General features: G+C 37.1%; 2 protein-coding genes across 2 annotated transcripts; both read left to right on the top strand.

Moving 5' to 3' along the window:
- The first annotated feature begins 356 nt into the window (after nucleotides 1–356).
- BBS5 (Bardet-Biedl syndrome 5) lies at nucleotides 357–10,373 on the top strand. Its single transcript, XM_035536739.2, has 12 exons — nucleotides 357–504; nucleotides 1,436–1,518; nucleotides 2,430–2,495; nucleotides 3,251–3,300; nucleotides 4,079–4,206; nucleotides 5,074–5,209; nucleotides 6,207–6,302; nucleotides 6,816–6,878; nucleotides 7,690–7,824; nucleotides 7,937–8,020; nucleotides 8,727–8,750; nucleotides 8,863–10,373. Exons 1-12 carry the CDS (start codon nucleotides 443–445, stop codon nucleotides 8,962–8,964), a joined length of 1,029 nt encoding a protein of 342 aa, XP_035392632.1. The 5' UTR covers nucleotides 357–442; the 3' UTR covers nucleotides 8,965–10,373.
- A 607-nt stretch (nucleotides 10,374–10,980) lies between these two features.
- On the top strand, nucleotides 10,981–19,591 carry KLHL41 (kelch like family member 41). Its single transcript, XM_035536737.2, has 6 exons — nucleotides 10,981–12,694; nucleotides 14,521–14,678; nucleotides 14,771–14,878; nucleotides 16,318–16,503; nucleotides 17,568–17,714; nucleotides 18,579–19,591. The coding sequence occupies exons 1-6, from the start codon at nucleotides 11,585–11,587 to the stop codon at nucleotides 18,688–18,690; spliced, it is 1,821 nt and encodes a 606-aa protein (XP_035392630.1). The 5' UTR covers nucleotides 10,981–11,584; the 3' UTR covers nucleotides 18,691–19,591.
- The last annotated feature ends 361 nt before the right edge of the window (nucleotides 19,592–19,952 follow it).

Here is a 19,952-nt window from a genome sequence, read left to right as displayed (position 1 = left end):
GACAAAAAGCAGACTTAGGGCTGTAACACAAAGGGGGTTTCACTAAGTCCAGGCACCCCGGCTGCACGGGCTCTGCATGGGGCTGCCTCCAGGCTCGCCCCCTGCACACGGCTGTTACCCTCCACCAGGTACCAGCCGCTGCGCGCCCGGCAGCCCGAGGCGCTCTGCCTTCCCCCACAGAGCGCCCACAGGCGGCTTCCGCTGCCGCGCAGTAACAACGGGGAGCGTGGAACACGGAAGGGCCCTCGAAGCCCCTCGCGACCCGTTCCCGCCCAGGCCCTCACAGCCCCTCCCGACGCTCGGGGCGGGGCCCGGTCAGACAGCCGACAGGCCCCGCCCCCGCCACCACCAATCCCGAGCGCTGCGGGAGCGCGAAGCACCGCCCCCGCTGCCACGGCGCTGCGCCGCCTCGCCGGAGGGAGGGCGACGGCCGGCAGCAGCCATGAGCGCGGTGCTGGACGTGCTGTGGGAGGACCGGGATGTCCGCTTCGACATCTCCCCGCAGTGAGTGGCGCCGCCCTGCCGCGAGGTCCGGCCGGGGCTGAGCGCGGCCCCCGGTAGCGATGCGGTGCACGCCGGGAGTGCCGCCCGCTGTGATGGCGGCCGGGGGTCCCGTCACGTGACGCGGCGCAGGCGGGAAGGGGCGGTTGCTAAGGGGGGGATGCAGGGGCGCGGCCTGGCTGGGGCGGGGGGCGTGAAAAATGTTAAAAAAGGGGTGGGTGAGGGCAGTGGGGCACGGGGCTCCTCCCATGTCCTGCTTCCACCTGGCCCTGGGAGGTAAAAGTAGCTGTAATGGGCGTCTCCGGGTGCGGAGGGGAGTTCCCGCCCTGGGAACGCCTTTGGTTTCTGTCTGCCTGCAGGTTGCGGAGTTTGGGCTGCCTACACGGTGCGATTAAAATACAGCCCAGTTGCGCGCTAGGTCTGATGCATAATTCAGTAATTAGGCCAATTAAATCGAACAAAATACAAATAAATCGTTCAAAATTCAGCAGAGCGTTTCCCTTACCAGTGTGCACCTGACGTTTCTGTTGGGGCACCTGTTCTCTCTGACCTAAAAGAAAAGAAACATGCAACAAACTCTGTCAAAAATGACATGAGCGAATGAAGCTCTGCACTCTTCTCCCACACTTTCACACACGTTCTCCCTATTCTGGGGTGCAGTTAGCTTGTCATACTGCCTACATAATTATTTATTTATCATGATGATTTTAAAAATGAAGGTATTAATGAAGGTATTAGTATTTTTCATATGCTGTATGTGGTGATAACAATTTCAGGTATATAATGTTGATTTGTGTGTATGAACGTATGGGACTTTTCAGTAGTGTGATGCACTAAGCAAAAAAAAAAGGAAAGGCAAGTGCAGAAGTATAGATAGTCCTCTTTTGGAGGATAAATCTGTCTTTCACTAGTTTGTTTTTTTTTTCTTTTTTAGACAAATGAAAATGAGACCTGGAGAGGTCCTTATAGACTGTTTAGAGTCTATTGAAGATACCAAAGGAAACAATGGAGACAGAGGTAACCATTTACCTAGGGAAAATGTAACCTTCCTGCTACTTAACCAGCGTCTGTTGCAGGAATTATGTCTTGCCTTTTCACAGATCTGTCTCTTCTGGGAGTATTTTCAAATAGTTTATCTTGTTCATAGTTAAAGGAAGCTGATAATCTTGACTCAAAATTTGTTTAGAATTGAAAGCCTTGTAAGAGTAACGTATTTATAAAAGTAATGATGATCTTTTGATGTAGTCCTGTTTAATCCTTACACAGACCAATCGCTGCATAGAATTTTGCACTTCGGCTTGCAAGGAGTTGTTTCGTTTCTATAACATTAAAGGATTTCTCTTTTCAGGTGTATGTCATTCTCCAGTTATTTTGATAGTTTTTCATAACCTGGTTTAAACTGAATCAATAAGGAGTAACACACACATGCACAGACTCATTCATTCTCCTTACTGATTGAGAAAGTGTGTGAAGCTGCCAGCATACATGATACAGAATCTAAGAAATTTGCATATGACATAAAGAGGTGAGGTTATTCATGAAGTTGGCTGGGACATTTAACAGTCTTTCCTATATCTTCTCAGAGTAGTTCTGCACAATCACGTTTCTCTGCGTTTTTACCATAGGCAGGTAGATGTGAAATCAGTTCACATCCTTGGTTCCTCTTTGAGGAATGATGGTATATATTAGAGATTCTTTCATTTGTTCCCTCCTGTTGGATTTTCTCTCCTGGTGGTCAGAAAAAAAGGAGGGGGAGGTTAGCGATTGTTCTGCTGGGGTGTCCTGTGATTTTCTTCTTCCTATCAAGAGGAAGGAGTATTCTGGTTTTGCAAAAATAGAGGTAAATACGTACCACAGAATGGAATATTTACATGTTTATGTTAATGGCAGTTATTCAGATGAAAACTATTTACGCTCTTTATTTCCAGGCAGACTGCTTGTGACAAATTTGCGGATTATTTGGCGCTCATTGTCATTGCCCAGAGTCAATCTCTGTAAGTGTCATCTCCTGTTAAATGATTGCAAATTTTTTTGCTTCCTTTATGGTGGCATGCTGTACTTTCCCAATACTACAGATTACAGTACAGAATAGTAAAGTCTTGTTCTGTTTCTATAAAGTCTAAAATAAATTGTTATGAATTAATCTATTTGTAATGTAGGAACTTTTACAATAATTCAAAGTAAAATATTAATATTCAATGTTAATTTCTTAGAAAATAAATTGAAGAGCATTTCAGATGTATTATTTTTCTAGAAAGAAGCATAAATTTGAGTTTCTTCATACTTTGCTATACTTGCACTTCTTGTTGCCACCTGTGTATTCATATACAGATTTTATTCTCCAGAAGTACCTGCCTTTCCAAATTTCTTACTGAAAGCTCTAAATTAGCTTCTAATTTTAACTGTGTGAATAGTCAGCTAGTTTACTCACATTTAACTTAATTTGCTGAAGTAGGGTCAGGATGCACTTACTCGGTACCCAATTTATTTCCAGTGCTTAGGTCTTAATAGCCAGTCAGTAATGAAAATCTGTTCTGCTCATAAGCTGTGTAAACTTAGGTTCTCTAACAGCTTGCTCTTCTGCATTTGCTCTCTCATACTACTGCACACACACAAACATGCTACTTTTATATGCATTTATAAAATCAAGTTGCCTGCTAAAAAATTCAGTATTATACTTTGTAGTTTTATGTATTATTTTTTCTTATTCTCAGAGCTGTTCTTTATTGTGTTTTTTTTCCCCTTTTAGCTGTTGGTTACAACTGCATTATAAACATAACGACAAGAACTGCCAACTCAGTAAGTTACTTTTAAAAATAAAAATAAAAAAGCTGCAATTCATTATTTATACTTAGTTGACTATATAAATAATATTCTGAAGGTTTACTTGCAAGAACAGTAATAGAGTAGTAATGATAGTTCAGTTTTAAAGATCAGGAGAGTTTTACTTTTTTATAGGAGCATTATTTTATTCAGTTTCCTAAGGCAGTAAAATGCATGTAGTCACACCGGTGATTTTTCTCTGTTCTTGAGAGGTCATGTGCTTATTGGCTTGGTCCACATTTAACAAAGATCTACAGAGAGAATAATTTTGTGCAAGAAAGCTCTCAAATACATAGCCTGAGGTACAGGCAACAGTGAAGCCATTTGTTTGGTTAGCAGCAAAGAAGTAGCAGGGAGATAACCGGTCCAGCCACATGGTAGCTGCTAGTTGGCCAAGTGGCCTGTGTACAGCCTGGCTGCTCAGCCAGTACGTTATCAACAATGTCAGTGCATTGTTGACTTGCAGGAAAAGGGATGTGACATAGAGCCAGGGTATTTGGGGAGCATGAACGGAAGGATGATGCCTCTGGATGGTAAGAGGCAAATTCAAAAATACTGTCATGATACTGCATATGTATAGCAGCCAGACTTCATTAGTTCTGCTGCTGATGGAACTGCTAGTTCCTGGAGAAAAAAGAGTGAAATCCCTGTTCAGCTGAAGACAACAGTAGATCAGTAGTAGAATCAGGATTACACCTTTGGATAGGCAAGCTGCTATATTGTCAAAATGTTAAATTTCAAATTTTTCTTGCAGAAATTACGGGGACAAACAGAAGCTCTGTATATATTGACTAAATGTAATAATACACGGTTTGAGTTCATATTTACCAACGTCGTTCCTGGAAGTCCCAGACTCTTCACTTCAGTTATTGCTGTGCACAGGTATCCTACTTAAAATAGTGTTTGTTCGTTTACGAAATTCGGTAGATCAGATATCTGGGATTACTATGGTAGGTGGACTGCCCAGATTTAACATTCACAAAACCTTTCTGAAAGAAGAGAACACAATCTCTAGAAAGAGGGGAAAGAATACTTAGAAATTCTAGTAGATAACTGTACATAATGAAAATTATTGTGTATAAATACCAGTTGTTATCAAAGCATTCATCTTGTGTGTATGAACTGTCTAAATAAATAAAAATACGAAAGAGCTAATAATCTAAGTGTACATTTTCTATTTATACTTTCTGCCTATAATCATTTTCCCTAATTGTGGACCATGTAATGGAAATGAGTTAAATACTGGTCAAAAATCCCACTGAAATAAAAAGCAGTGGATGTTTCCCACCTAAAAGTTAAGTCATCTGAATGAATGTGGGCATAATACATTACCATTGGTTTCTATTTAAGAGCTATGGAATACTGATGTACATATAATTAGATGTTTGTGACCTAATTGGCAGTGAAAAATAAATTATTCTTGATGTCTATACTATGTGTAACATGGGAGCTAGATTTATGTTTTGTAGTGGAGGCTGGGAGATGACAATCTTAAGGAACAGAAAGAAATAGCATATGCACAAATAATACAAGAGATTAAAACATATCAAAAAAAAGTTTAAAAGTAATTTCATTAAGAACTGAAATATAAAGGTTTTCATTGATGAAGATTTAATAGTACTCTCATTTTTGTACAACATGATAATAAGAAAAGTTGAAAATATGTAGTATTTCATGTTGGTGCTAAAACAAGCACTGAAAGATAATAAAAGACACTGAAATCGTAACCTGGTGATTTTTCTTTTTCAGAGCTTATGAAACTTCTAAAATGTATCGTGATCTGAAGCTGAGAAGTGCATTGATTCAAAACAAGCAACTGAGATTATTACCACAAGAACAGATATATGATAAAATCAATGGAGTTTGGAATTTATCAAGCGACCAGGTATAGTGAAAAATGAGACTATGTTGGCTACAGTGAAGTGTTCTGGCAACTACAAAAAAAATCTAGCAATTACAGTTTTGTAACCTCAGAGGTATTACCCTTAGTTCAGTTCATTAGCTATTGCATGCAGAGAAGCTGATTTCATATATTTGCTATTCAGTACAACAAAGTTCTCGGCAACCTCAGGTCTACATGACTCAGCTAATGTGCACGGAACTAGATACACAGCTCATGTTAGTAAGAGATATTTATGAGTCTAAAGCTCTGTATTATCCTGAAAGACAATCATGCCGTTTCCAAAATGCTCTGCTGCATGTTTGTGTTTACTTGCAGCCTTGACTACTTAGTAAGACTGTATTCTCTTTTGATTGTTGGAAACTGAAAATACTTGAATGGGAATCTATGTCTTAAAATGTGAAAAAATAAAGACTTTAAGGAGAAAATAGAAAACAGTTCCGTTATTACACAGGGAATTAGTTACGAGTATTTCCCAGAGCCATGAAACAAAATGGGAGCTGTTATTTTTGTCTGTGTAGCTTTAGTCCAGAATGGAAACAAGATCCATCCTGACAAGCTAAAAAGTTCTTTCCTCTGTGTTCCCTTGGCACACATCTCCACAATTGCCTAAGTTTAACCCACATGCCATTATACTTACTCTATATGCCAATTCCAGATCTGTACAGTTAAGAACACTCTCAGACACTTCACGTACTCCCATTAGGTTTGCCATGCTGTGATTTGATCTTGCTTTGCTGCAGTAATAGGAACTCCCAAGTGATTTTCACCACTTGGGTGCTGTATCCTTTAAAGACTGGATCTTGCTTCTTAGCAATCAATAGTAGCATTTCCACTGGTTTTGGTGGGAAAGGATCAGACTTTCACAGAATTAAATGTGAAGCTGTATCCTGCTAATGGTAAACAGGTATCAGTAATCATCATGTTTGGGGAAAAAAGGCTCTATATTTCAAAGCAGTTCTAACATACTTTTCTTTAATAGGGAAATTTGGGAACATTTTTTATTACTAATGTGAGAATAGTTTGGCATGCAAATATGAATGACAGCTTTAATGTCAGCATACCCTATCTACAAATTGTAAGTACCTTGAAACAGCCATTTTCAAAATGAAATGGGCTAAGTTCTAGTCTTCAGTTAATGCTCCCGTTTTGCACTGAATTAGTATTTTATGTCCCAAAGTCAGGGAAGAATTTGGTCTTACCAGCATTAACTGCAGTGTGGATTTTTTCTGTCCAGATTAATTGGAGGCTTTCATGAGCACGTCAAAATGTTGAAGAACGGCTTGTATTTCTAATTTCCAAACTATTTACTGTTGTGCTTCCTGTCAGCTGCGTACTCTGAGACTAATGATCTGTGAACCCAATGTCCAGAAATTAACTATTAGCACTTGTGATAAAAAAAACATTTTTCCTTGAGGTTTCAGTGGTTCAGATCTGTAATGGTAAATGGGAGGGAATGCTGCTAGCCAAGCTTCCAGGAACAGTAATGGTAATTAGTACAGTGCAAAATAATAATTGAAAATAAATAAAACAAACTTATATCAAGTAATTCCAAAACAGTTTTTAACAGTTTTTACCTCTTTACTGTTAGCGTTCAATAAAAATAAGAGACTCCAAGTTTGGTTTGGCACTTGTGATAGAGAGTTCTCAGCAGGTAAGAAGCTTTAATAGCCTTTTTTAGCTGGTTAAATTTTCATATATATACAATTATTTAATGCTGAAATGTGATAGTGCTGCTCTTAAGCTACTTAGTGTTCCTTCTATGTGGCCTTTAGAACACAACTTTTAAAAAACATCCTCTTCACACTGCTTAAAATGTCAGTATGTTCAGGTCAATATGGCTGTTGTGAGTCAGGAATTCTCTAACCAAAACAATGTGCCAGCATGACCAGTTTAAAATAATTTAACTGTTAAAGACAGTGTTTTCTGACAGATTATCTTGGATAACTCATTACTTCTGTACTTAAGTAAAACCACTATTTTTAATCTTTCTCACCTGTGTATGTTTTGCTCTAAGAGACGGTGATTTTTCTTCAGTTTGACCTTTATTAGAAATGCTTTTAATAGTCATTTAAAAAAAAAAGAAAAAAGTTAACTTTACATACAAGCTTCTTTAATAATTATATCAAGATCCAACAGACTAAACTTTCATTAAGTAGCTGGAAATAAATCGTTCTTCTCCTTCCCTTGTTTGATCTTGTTTTTCTTTGTAATAAGTTTTTGTTTCCCATTTATCTAATGGGCTAACAGTTAAAAGCTTATTTATCCCATGGAGAAACATTGTCATTGTTTTCATTCCACCCATGATTTAAGTGGCTGACTGAAAATAAGATACCAAAATACAGATAATGTTTTCATCGTCAAACTGAAATTTGTTAAACTACAAATCCCCATTGGGGAAAAAGTTGTTTAAATAACAAGCAACAATAATTTCTTAATGAAGTCTTCTTTCCTCTATTACACAGAGTGGAGGATATGTACTTGGTTTTAAGATAGACCCTGTGGAGAAACTACAGGAGGCAGTGAAAGAAATTAATTCACTTCACAGAGTTTATTCAGCTAACCCAATATTTGGAGTGGATTATGAAATGGAAGAAAAGGTAGTCGACTCATTTATTTTAAATCAGATGCAATGTTGTGTTAACAAGCAGTAATAAAAGTACTTTCAACATGTATATATGGATTTATTTACTTCAGTGTTTTAACTTGCAGCCTCAGCCTCTTGAAGACTTAACAGTGGAGCAAGTTCAAGATGATGTGGAAATAGAATCTGATGAGCAGACAGATGCTTTTGTGGTAAGCTTCTCCACAGAAATTTTTTTTTAAAAAAATCTTGTTTGGTTATTCAAATATAAGCAGTGTACAGCTCCATTCTTCTATTAAAGTTAAGCTACAATTGAACTTTCTATATTTAAACGTATATTGCCTACATGGCTTTTTTATAATCATGATTACTACATTAATTTATTCTATGTTTTTTTTTTTAACTTTAGCACAAACTATTATTCAAAATAAATTGTAGTCGGTATTTGAAGTAGTAGTTGCAACTTGTTTCTCAACACTTTGAGGTCAGGAATAGCTCGAGAACCAGCAGTACAGAATAATCCAATATATCATATTAAAAAGTCTTCCTTCTTTTGGAGCAGATTAATGGGAGGTGATGTCTGTATCCTCAGCATTCATCTAAGATACAAACTTGAAAGGTTTTTTGAAAGGCAACGATAATTTTGAGTCACTCTTGATGACCTTTGCACTCCTGCCAATAACTGTTTAGAAAACTGTATTAGTACCCATCTCCCTGTATTTCAGAAAAAAAATATTTTTAAATGCATTAGACTGTCCAGTAGCTTTGATCTTGTTTAAAAAAAAAAAACAAAAAACATATAAACTGGTTTGTTGAAGAAAATTTGCCAAATACAATCCTTATCCCAATGAATAAGGAATTGCTAGCAAACTTCTAATGTTTTTCTCAAGGTTGAGTTGCTTTTTCTTTCTTTTGCAGGCTTACTTTGCTGATGAAAACAAGGTAAGAACATCTTTTTTTCATGATGTTGAATTCATGTTGTTAAAAATTGGATAATTAAGTTTAAAAGTATCTTCTCTTCTATTTTATCTTATGTCTTGTGCATTCCAAAAAGCAACATGATCGGGAGCCTGTTTTTTCAGAAGAACTAGGACTTGCAATAGAGAAGCTTAAGGATGGATTCACGCTCCAGGGACTCTGGGAAGTAATGACCTGATTGAGATCGTTGTGTGTTTGTTTCCCAGCCAATGAAAGATTCTTAGTTCTTAGTGATTCTGTGAGATCTGTAGGTTATTGAACAATACAAGAGTAGCAGATAAAGAACATGCCAAAGTTAAAGAACAGGCAAATATTATATAATGCATACTCAGGATATGTCAAAAAGATTATTCAAAAACTGTGTGTACATAAAAGCTTTTTATTTATTGCATTGTTCCTGTAAGTAGTGGAAGGAGGACCAGCATCCACAGGAGCAAGGGACAGGACTATGGCCCCAGCTTCTGGTTGGAGTCCCGCACTCCTGCAGGCAGACACATGCTCCACAAGCCCCATGCAGTCCCACTCCACTGAACCTGAAAGTCTTTCCCCTCTACATGAATGGTGGCTGCTGTTATATTTCAGCTGCCATTCTATGGCAGGGAACCACCATTATATGAAAATGTCACACGCCATGTGTTTTAATATTGCTTTGTGATGGGCTGACTGCCATTCTTGACACCCTGGTACCCCAGGTGTTTTAAGGCAGGGTGTCAGAGGGTATCAGAGCAAAGGCTTCCTACCCTAAAAGCAGAGGGTCCACCATTTTTTTGTTTGTTTTGCTTTTAACAATTTAATGCCCCACTTAGTGCCCTGGCTGCCAGGACCAGCCACCCCTGCCGTTTTACCTTGTAGCACATTTTACCTGGAAGCATACTAGAAAAGGAAACCACCATTTTTGATAGTGCAGTGTATGTAGCTTCATGCTCAATTTAAAGTATTAATGTATTTTCACACAGCAATGTACTTTCCCATAATAATTATATCTAAATCAAATTTCCATAACTTGTTTCATATTGTGCAACACAGAAATACAATAATATGTACAACACTTTGTATCTAGGTGTATTGGTTGTGTCACTGTAGCGGTGTTATGTTACTGACTTTTTTTGACAAAAAGCAATACCGTTCCAAATACTAGTTTTCATATCTCATAATTTATGAAGAGCTCATTATGTATCATTCCAGGTACTCAGTTGTCATCCAGGTATCTTCATATATTTTTTTTCCTTTTTTTTTTTTTTTTTTAAGGGATGATAAAGTACATACACACAAATAGATTCTGTGTCTGAGTCATTAGACCTGTATGGTGTTATGTGTTAGAAATGAGTCATTTATTGTTTAAGGGAAGATGCAGCTGTTACGTTTTCTAGGGAGATAAGACCTCTGTACTATTTTCTATAAGTGGAAAAAGTCAAATGAGCTGTCTATTCAGCTGTTGTTTTAGCAGCTGACTGTTACAGTAAACTAATTGTGGTGCAGATATGTTTGTAGAAAATCTTTAAAGGTATATATTTTAATGAAACACTACCTATGGTTGAAAAGCAATTATGATTTCAATAAACTCGAGTAATGTTATACCTCTTTGTAGGTCTTGCATTCCACTAGTTGTCTTTTTGTCCTGTTTCCATTATATTAAAAGCCAAAAAAATTTACTATCCAGGTAAAAAGCATTCCCTGTATGGACAAAATACAGTCCTTTATCAGGGTACATTATACAACTTCAAATTTGCTTTGTTTCTCTATTACCACCTTTAATAAAAATCAAAATGTTCCCAGTCTAAATTGTGAAACCATTGTATGCATAATTTTTCTAAGTTCACACTTCTTAAGCTGCTTGTTTGATTTGGGTCTTTTACTTCAGATTTTTTTTTTAGTTTTGTTAAAAAACACATCCATTAAATAATGTTCATGTATTGTATTACTTTTTTTTGTTGTCCTACTTCTAGGTACTGGTTTTAGTGTTTAACAGCAGTTAACACCATTTCTAAAACAGCTGAATTTAAAACAATTGGTGATACGTACTGATTATCTGAACTGAAGAGTGACTGCTTATTGAGGGGGTAGAGATTTAAATTACTTTTGAAAACTGTACTTTACCTGAATAATACATATTTTAAACATGTTTTTGTTTGTTTCCAAATAAATAATACCAAATCTATGTTAAGAAGCAGCTCAAAATAAAGTGTTGTTTTCAATATCTGAAAAAATGCTGATGTGAGATATGTAAAAATTGTTTTTTTGAGCAGAGATAGTTGATGCAAAGTTCAAGGTTTTTTAATATCTCTGACTGATACCTCCTTAAAAGCTGTAGCAACAAGATGTGTATTAAGCAACTTTCTGAAAAAGTGAACAGTAATTGCAGCTGACAATTTGATTCATTATACTTGCATTTCAGAGTATTTGATAACATGTATATTTATGATCTTGCTCATAGCTGTCTCACGGAGGGTCAGATTCTGCTGTCCTTACTCATATCAAGTAATTTCTTACATTGCAAGTAATGTCATTGATTAAATGTGGAGAATGATGGCAAAACCTGACCAAAGAAACTAAAAGCAGCAGTTGCTTCTTTCAGTCTTTGACAGCTGTGAGACCAACTCTTTTTTTTTTTTTTTTCCAAACCATCCATCCTAAATTCCGACCTGTAAGAGTATGTACCTATATTTAGCTAGTGAGATTAAGTTGCAAGGGCTTCAGGCAGGGCAAAGCACATTGGTCTGCCTTTTTTACGGACAGACCTTTGGGCAGTCAACAGCTAAAGCTTTCTGCTCCCCCCCCCTTTCACAAGCATTCACAAAATGGATTCCCAAAGGGAACTCACTGAAGAACTGAGACTTTACCAATCCACCCTTCTTCAAGATGGCCTCAAGGAACTCCTGGAAGAGAAAAAGTTTATAGATTGCTCCCTAAAAGCTGGTGACAGAAGCCTGCCCTGCCACAGATTGATTCTATCAGCATGTAGCCCTTATTTTCGTGAGTATTTCTTATCTGAGCAAAATGAAGAGAAAAAGAAGGAGGTAGTTCTAGATAATGTTGACCCCAACATCCTGGATATGATTGTCAAATACCTTTATTCAGCAAGTATTGATCTTAATGATTCTAACGTGCAAGATATTTTTGCTTTGGCCAGTCGTTTTCAGATCCCTTCTGTATTCACCGTGTGTGTCTCCTATCTTCAAAAGAGGCTTGCTGTTGGTAATTGTCTGGCCATCCTTCGATTAGGTGTTCTGCTTGATTGCCCAAGACTTGCATTTTCTGCCCGTGATTTTGTCTCAGATCACTTTGTGCACATCTGCAAAGAAGACGAATTCCTACAGCTTGCCCCACATGAACTTATTTCAGTTATTTCACCTGACAGCTTAAATGTAGAAAAGGAAGAACTGGTATTTGAAGCAGTAATGAAATGGGTCCGAAAAGACAAGGAGAACAGAGTAAAGAGCCTGGGAGAAGTTTTTGACTGTATACGTTTTCGTCTTATGCCAGAAAAATATTTTAAAGAACATGTTGAAAAGGATGATATAATTAAAAGCAACTCAGATCTTCAGAAGAAAGTAAAGATTATTAAGGATGCTTTTGCTGGAAAACTGCCTGACTCTAGCAAAAACAAAGAAAAGTCAAACAAAGGGGAAGTAAATGGTGATGTAGGAGATGAAGATTTACTTCCTGGCTATCTAAATGACCTTCCCAGGCATGGTATGTTTGTCAAAGACCTAATTCTTCTGGTTAATGACACTGCCGCAGTAGCTTATGATCCTCTAGAAAATGAATGCTACCTAGCAGCCCTGGCTGAACAGATTCCCAGAAATCATTCCAGTATAGTCACCAAACAAAATCAGGTCTACGTTGTTGGAGGACTGTATGTGGAAGAGGAGAACAAGGATCAGCCTTTCCAATCATACTTCTTCCAGGTATAAGCTTTATAATTATTGGTGCAATAATAGGTGCTTGTAAGAGTCACTGAAAAGTATTTGGAGTCTATGCAAGTGAATTGTCTAGTCTCTGGTCAGTGGAGAAAAATTCCTATAGAAAGTTATTCCTGTCTCATAAAGGTAAGTGAAACCAAGGGACCTGCATCTTCTCTTTCAAGATTAAGTTCATGGTGAGATCTCAGAAAAGATTAACTAGCATATTATATCCAGGCACTAGCTTTCATTAAGGTCCTGATTTGTTGTTGTACAGGTGCCTAAAGTTAAGACTAATTATTGTTGAATGTCTTCTGTGAATTTAAGTTCCATGAAAGTTGAGTACTTAGCTTCTTTAGATACAATCTTTTTTTGTTGTTTTTTGTATCTGAAATATTTTTTATGACCATAATAATGTCTGTATTTTAAATGTCACTTTTTTCGCCAAAATTCCAAATTTGTCACATTTTTGTTTGAAAACATAAGGGCATTCCAAAATATGTTATTTATAGGTAGAAGGTTGTTCTCACAAACTGTTGATGCCAGTAGACTAAATACAATGTTCCAACTATGAATGCATTTTTTTTTCTTGACTTTGTAAATCTGTATAAATTGTAACTCCCATGATGTATTTCAGAAAAGTAGCAGAATTACCATTTGGCATGCTTATATCATAAACTAATTCTGTTGTATTTTTAGCTATCTGGCTACATGCTCTTTGATACTTAAATGATCTTCTAATGAATTATGCAATATGCTGCTGGCTACAGCTTGTCTTTAGGCACACTGACCTAAAAGAGTGAAAGTAGGTCCGATGCCAATATGAAATAAAACAGAGGGATAGGTGGTGATAGAATTTTAAAGCCTTCATATATCTAAAATGCAAATATTAAGTGTTCATAGCACTAAGGCTCACTGTGATTTCACACACAATGAAAGGGCCAGTTTCAGGAATCTGTTATACCTGTGAGAGGAAAGTCAGTTTGCTAGAGAGGACACTGTTCACGTCCCTGTGCAGGTGTAAAACATTATTCAGTGAAGTGCAGAACTTGTTACTTCTTCCAATAGAAATACCACATTGATGTCAATAATGTATATAATTCAGAACTGAATAATCAGTCTTAGGCTACTAGAAAGGGGTCCCTGAAAAACTAAACCTCTACATTGACACTAAAAATTAATGAAATTTTCAAAATCCTACTCTATAAGTCTAAATCCATTTCCCTAAATCCTTTCTCACTTGTCATCTTTAAGACTGCTTGCTGCTGTTACTATGTATAGTTAAAATACTTTTCTGCATTACCCATGGGGCTGTGGTTCCCTCTAAAATGTCAATGTGGACCATACCAACATTCACTTACTATTGTCCCTTTCTCTACCAGTGATGCACCTGTTACTCTGTTACTATAACCTGTTGACATTTTGTTTGGTAGCTAGCAGCCCAAGACAAAACCAGGCTGCCAATAGCTCAAAAATGCATGACTAGTTTAGTGCCCTACCAACAGTACAGATGTCATCTTCGAGACTGATACAATGAACAGGCTGTGACCTGTGATGCGTACATTTTGTCCTCAGTATGCTACCTAGATCTAGCTACAGGGCAATCCATGGCCATGATGTACATTTTACCATTGCAATAAAATGTCTTGTCCAACAGGAGTGGTCTGACAAATCTGGGAGACGCATTTTACCATGCAGACCTTGACTGTGGAACACACTTCTGGAAAAAGAATTACCTGATCTATGATTAGATTTATTCTGTGGAACAGTTTTTGTTGCATGAATTTCTACTACTTGCCTTTTCTAAATCTTCTGTTGTGATGCTCTTTCAGCTGGACAGCATTGCTGGTGAGTGGGTTGCCCTTCCTCCACTGCCATCAGCCAGGTGCCTCTTTGGGCTGGGAGAGTCAGACAACAAGATCTACGTAATTGCAGGCAAGGACCTTCGCACTGAGGAGTCACTGGATTCAGTCCTGTGCTATGATCCCGTGTATGTTTACAATTTAATTATGCCTACTGAAGACATGGAAATAGCCTATTATTAGTTTAAAGAGCCTAACAGTGATATTCTTCTTGTTCCAGGGCAATAAAATGGGGTGAGATCAAAAAACTACCTATCAAAGTTTATGGCCATGCTACTATCTCAAACAATGGATTAATATATTGTCTTGGTGGAAAAACTGATGATAAGTAAGTCTTTTCGTGATTACTTAGAACGTTATTTGTTTGGTTCTTTGTAGATTCTATGTCTTCACTCAGAAATCAGGGTATCCCTTTCTTACGTCTCTGGGTTAAGGTTGCTTACAATTTGGCAGAAGGCAACACATTATGGTATACAGAGTATATTTTTCATGATAAGGTAAAATTGTATATACATTGTAATCCCAAACAGTTGTTTTAATCACTTTACTTATTTCCAAGGCAAATTCTTAATTAAATGCACACACATTCATCACAGTTAGTTATGAGGATATTCTTTATAAGTATTATTTCTTACCAGACAGAAATGCTTAGGTACCATGGAACTACTTTGTCAGATCTTCAATTTTTTTTCATTTTAATGCCTGTTATACCTTACTGGGTATAACATTAAGAAAAATCAAAGTTTTTGCTGCTATTGTGTGTGGTGGTAATTTTTCCAAGCAAGCGAGTGCTTTACTAAAGCATAGTGACAAGAAGTTGCAGTGGTTATAAAGCTGCAGTACAGATGAAGTACAGATGAAGTTACTAGTTCATTTGCTTTCATTAGAATGAGCTTAGCTGGGCTAAGAGTCCATGTAAAACAATAAAATTTTGAGAAATGGTATGAGGCATACCTAGCATAAACTAAAATAAGCTAATGTTTAAAGGAGTGTCCATATGTTGGCTTTTGGTATGCCGTGAACTTCACCTTGGTGTTGTTCTGGAGTGAAAGTGACTTTTCCAAGCCCAAGTATTCGTGTACAGTATGAAAATCTAGGGTCTAAACAAATCTGCCTACATTCTCTTTGAATCAGAGGAAAGATGGAAAGACCTCTCTCGGTTCTTGATGGAGTTATTTTTCAATGCATTTTTTCTTTTGGAAGGGAGCAATAGTTAGCATTTGGTCATCTTAGCTCCTCCCACTATGGGTCTTGTTAATTTATACAGATTCAAACTGTCTAATGCACAGAATACTGCTCCTTTTTTCTTTGAGCTGTAAAACAACTGAATATATTTCATAAAGGTGCATAGATCCATGTACACGCATACTTGTTTATCTTGAACTACCAAATAAACCTATTCCTGATCTTCTCTATTATTAAATTCAGTTAATTCCTGTTGACCCTAACCTTTGTTGCACATTCCCTAAGAGTCCATCTGAGCAGAACACTCTCAGAAAGGATATTGCCTTTGTCCTGTAAGGTACAGTGAAATTACTGCCCTATGGAAGCAGCATTTAACAGCAATTAACAGCATTTAACAGGTTTAGTTCTGTGGATGATTAGTGCTTTACAGACTTGTAAAAAGACTTGTCCATCACTAAATCAGAGAGATCTTATGAAAGAGATATTACATATGAACCCACAAAACCCACCTCAACTAGGTCTCACTTGGAACAAAACAGAAGTTCATTAGAAATTATTTCAGTTTTTCTTTTTTCTCTGCAGGAAATGTACTAATAGAGTATTTGTATACAATCCAAAGAAAGGAGACTGGAGAGACCTGGCTCCAATGAAAGTGGCTCGCTCAATGTTTGGAACAGCTATCCATAAGGGCAAGATTTTCATTGCGGGTGGTGTCACTGAAGAAGGCCTTACTGAATCTGTTGAAGCTTTTGATTTGACCACAAATAAGTAAGTGCAAGCTATTTTTAAGATCAAGCTATTTTTAAGCAAATATTCTATCACCTTGGGTTTTAAGATCTTGAGATAGCCACAAAAATATCTGGTGCTGATATTATTCTAACATCAGCACAGCTTTACTATGATAGCTTAAACTTTTAAGTGGTCCTCAATGTACCTTTATTTTAGAGTAAGTACTTCAATCATATGTAAACCCATTTGGCTGTGCTGCCTTCACTGATAAGGTGGAATTGCAGCCATCATCCTCACAACAGAAGCTTTAACTTAAATGTATACTATCCCAAAGAGACCTACTTATAGAATTTAACAATATAAAAAATGAATTATGCAAGAAGAATTTCTACAGTTTTGGACTCTACACATTCTATACAAAGCAAATGAAAGTTAAGGTCACTTTGTTACCATTATGTTTGGCACATTCTATCTCTTCCGTTGTTCAGACACACACGCAACCTGTGGTCAGAAAACATCTGCAGGTTCTTGTCTCAGTTTACCCTGTTTTGTTACTGTCAAGTCACACGAGTGTAAGAAGAAAATCAGCCTATTGGTTTTGATGTTGACGTTGACGGGAAGTGAGATATCTCTATGTTTTGTATGTTCATGGGTGTGACTTGGCAGAAAATTTTTAAAAAGTAGAGCTCATTGGCATAATTTCAAATAATTATTTTTTATTCTCAAATTATTATGTCTGCGCCACTAGAAATGAAAACTTATGTTGGAAACAGTAGGGAAAAAATGAGCGTTAGAGGAGACAGATACATCTCTATAAAGCATATTAGTGATGATGGGACCAGGAGACCTGTAAGACTTGGTCTCTAGAAGGAGATGTCATCAGTGTAATTCTGTGGCGTTAAGACTTGCATTTCTGCCTGAAGTTCCTGTGGGGATGGAGAAACAAACTCACTACTGATTGATTCATTTTTTTCTTTTACTAAACCATTTCACTGAAGTGGTCCACAGCAGCTGCATTTACATTACCCAGAACTGTATTTTAAGTACATTCAGTTTAGAATATTTCACATGTATTTGACTTAGGTTTTTCTCTTCATTTCCAGGTGGGAGGTTCTGCCTCAATTTCCTCAAGAGAGAAGTTCCATCAGTTTAGTCACCTTAAGTGGATCTTTGTATGCTATTGGAGGCTTTGCAATGATTCAGCTTGAATCTAAAGAATTTGCACCTAGTGAAGTCACTGACATATGGAAGTAAGTTTAATTTTGATCATACTTTCCTGGTGGAAAGCCCTATCAACAGTTACATTTGTAGACACTGAAGGATAAAATTAATACTATGTTTAACTCTGGAAGTCAACCATATCTCAGGTTGTAAAGCACTTATTGCCAAATAACATGTTTGTTACTTTCTGACAAACGTTGAGACTTGAATCTAATGACTATTTCCATCTACTAATGAACAGTCTGAGTCAAGACATTTAGATTCTTTTTTACTATATAGCAAGGATGTATGGGAAAAAATAAGTTCTGTTGGCTGGTTTAGCCTTTTAAGTGTACTGTACAAACGGTCTCTGTTTTGTGACATTCTTATGCAGGAAAGCATGTATACACAGAGAGGTTCATATATGTATTATTAGTCAAACGAGTAATTGTTCTGAGAAATCAGAGATCTGTATCTAGATTTATTTACCTAAATCATGATAGCAGTGATGAAATATTGTGCTTCTACTGTGACTCTTCAGTTGCTGAGGTGGATTCAGGAGTTTTAACTGGCAAAAGGATAGGAAGGATTACAAGGAAAAAAAAAAAAACTTTATATGTAAGAATTTAAAGAAATTCATCTGGAATACTGAAGATGAGGAGGCTTTTATAGGAGTAATGAAATATGACACAGGAAAGCAGTGAGCTTCAGGGACCAGGAAAAGGACAACTCACATGCACAAAAACATACTTCTGTTCTAAGAGGACAAAAGCAGTTCTCTGTAGCATTGTTGAGCACAAAGCTGCTAAAAGTCTTTGCAATGTGTGGACTATCCTCTTTTTTATATATGAGTGAAAAAATGTCAAACTCAAATTTTAAGAAGCTATATTCTGACCTTATTTTGTTAAATGCAGGTATGATGATGAAAAGAAGGAATGGATTGGCATACTCAAAGAGATTCGATATGCTACTGGAGCTTCCTGCCTGGCTACACGCTTAAATCTCTTCAAGCTATCAAAATTGTAAACAAAATGATGGAAAATGGGATATGGCAAGGGAGTTTAGATAGGCTCTTCTGGTTTTGTTGCATGAAAATATCCCCAAATTGTTCAGAGTTTTGTAGCAGCATACTAGTTATTCTGTTAACTGTTAAACAGTTAATCTGTCTATCCAAGTCTTAAGATATTTACTAGCTAATCAACAAGAGGTGAATATTTGCTAACCTTTACAATCCTGAAGAATTAAAGTTGATTAGAATAAATGAAGATTTCTGAGAGAACTCTATTTTTCCACTCAGTAGAAAATAAAACTAGTTGCATATCCTTACACTCAGTCCAGGATAGTGATGGCTTAGTCCCCAAACAATGCTCAAGAATGAATTAACTGTTAAATTAAGTACAACTAGTAGGTAGCTAATTTTATTCTAACTGGCTGTTTGCAGAGCCTGATTTCTCACTTTAGCAGTATATGTAAATCCCGCATTCTTCAGCTATATTTTGAGAATATTTTCATTAGAGCCTTCTAAAAATAATTAATTTAGCCCGAAATTGAAACACATATTGAAAACGAAAGTATATTCTGTGGCTCAAGAAATGCCGACCTCAGCCAAAGCTGTATTAGTAGCCAGCCGTGAGGAAAGAGAGAAAAGTTTACAAGGCTAATAGCTTTGCAGTTTCACCTATTATGTTTTGGCTTCTGGTAACAGGGATTTTCCACTTTTTTATGCTTTTGTATTTATTTCTAAAGCAAGTATTTTATGGAAGGTTTCCTCAGAGATCTGAGGTCATTAACAAGCATTCATGAAAAGTCCCAGAACAACTGATCATCTGCAAGCACTTACGACAGGGAGGACTTTTCCACCTAATAAAGAATTGATGTATTTTGATGTTTAAACTTTTAACTAGTAACAATTAAACTTTAACACTATAAAAATATCAATAGTGTCTCTTTTAATAATCAGCTCATCATTACTATCATATTGACAGGATACGGATTTCTTCATATAGCCTTTGCCCAAATCAGAGCACTCAGTTTTGCTGAAGTAGAACATGCCTGCCATTTTTAGAAAATCTCTTCAAAAGATCTCTCCGTTGAGTAAAGTGGGTATCATAACACTCAAGCAATGTAATTTCAACTGATGTAGGAGGAAAACTGGAAATGAAGCCCACTACACCTGACTGAACGGTAATTGCAACTATTGCCTTCCTAGGAGAGAGGGGTAAACACATGGGAAAGGTACATCCATCACACCTCATTTCAGCATGTTACTGTACGGGGGTACCTAATCT

The sequence above is a fragment of the Cygnus atratus genome, chromosome 6 (genome assembly GCF_013377495.2).
Source record: "Cygnus atratus isolate AKBS03 ecotype Queensland, Australia chromosome 6, CAtr_DNAZoo_HiC_assembly, whole genome shotgun sequence".
NCBI lineage: Eukaryota > Metazoa > Chordata > Aves > Anseriformes > Anatidae > Cygnus > Cygnus atratus.
Note: the sequence above shows the minus strand (reverse complement) of the source record. Positions and strands in the feature narration are given on the sequence as shown.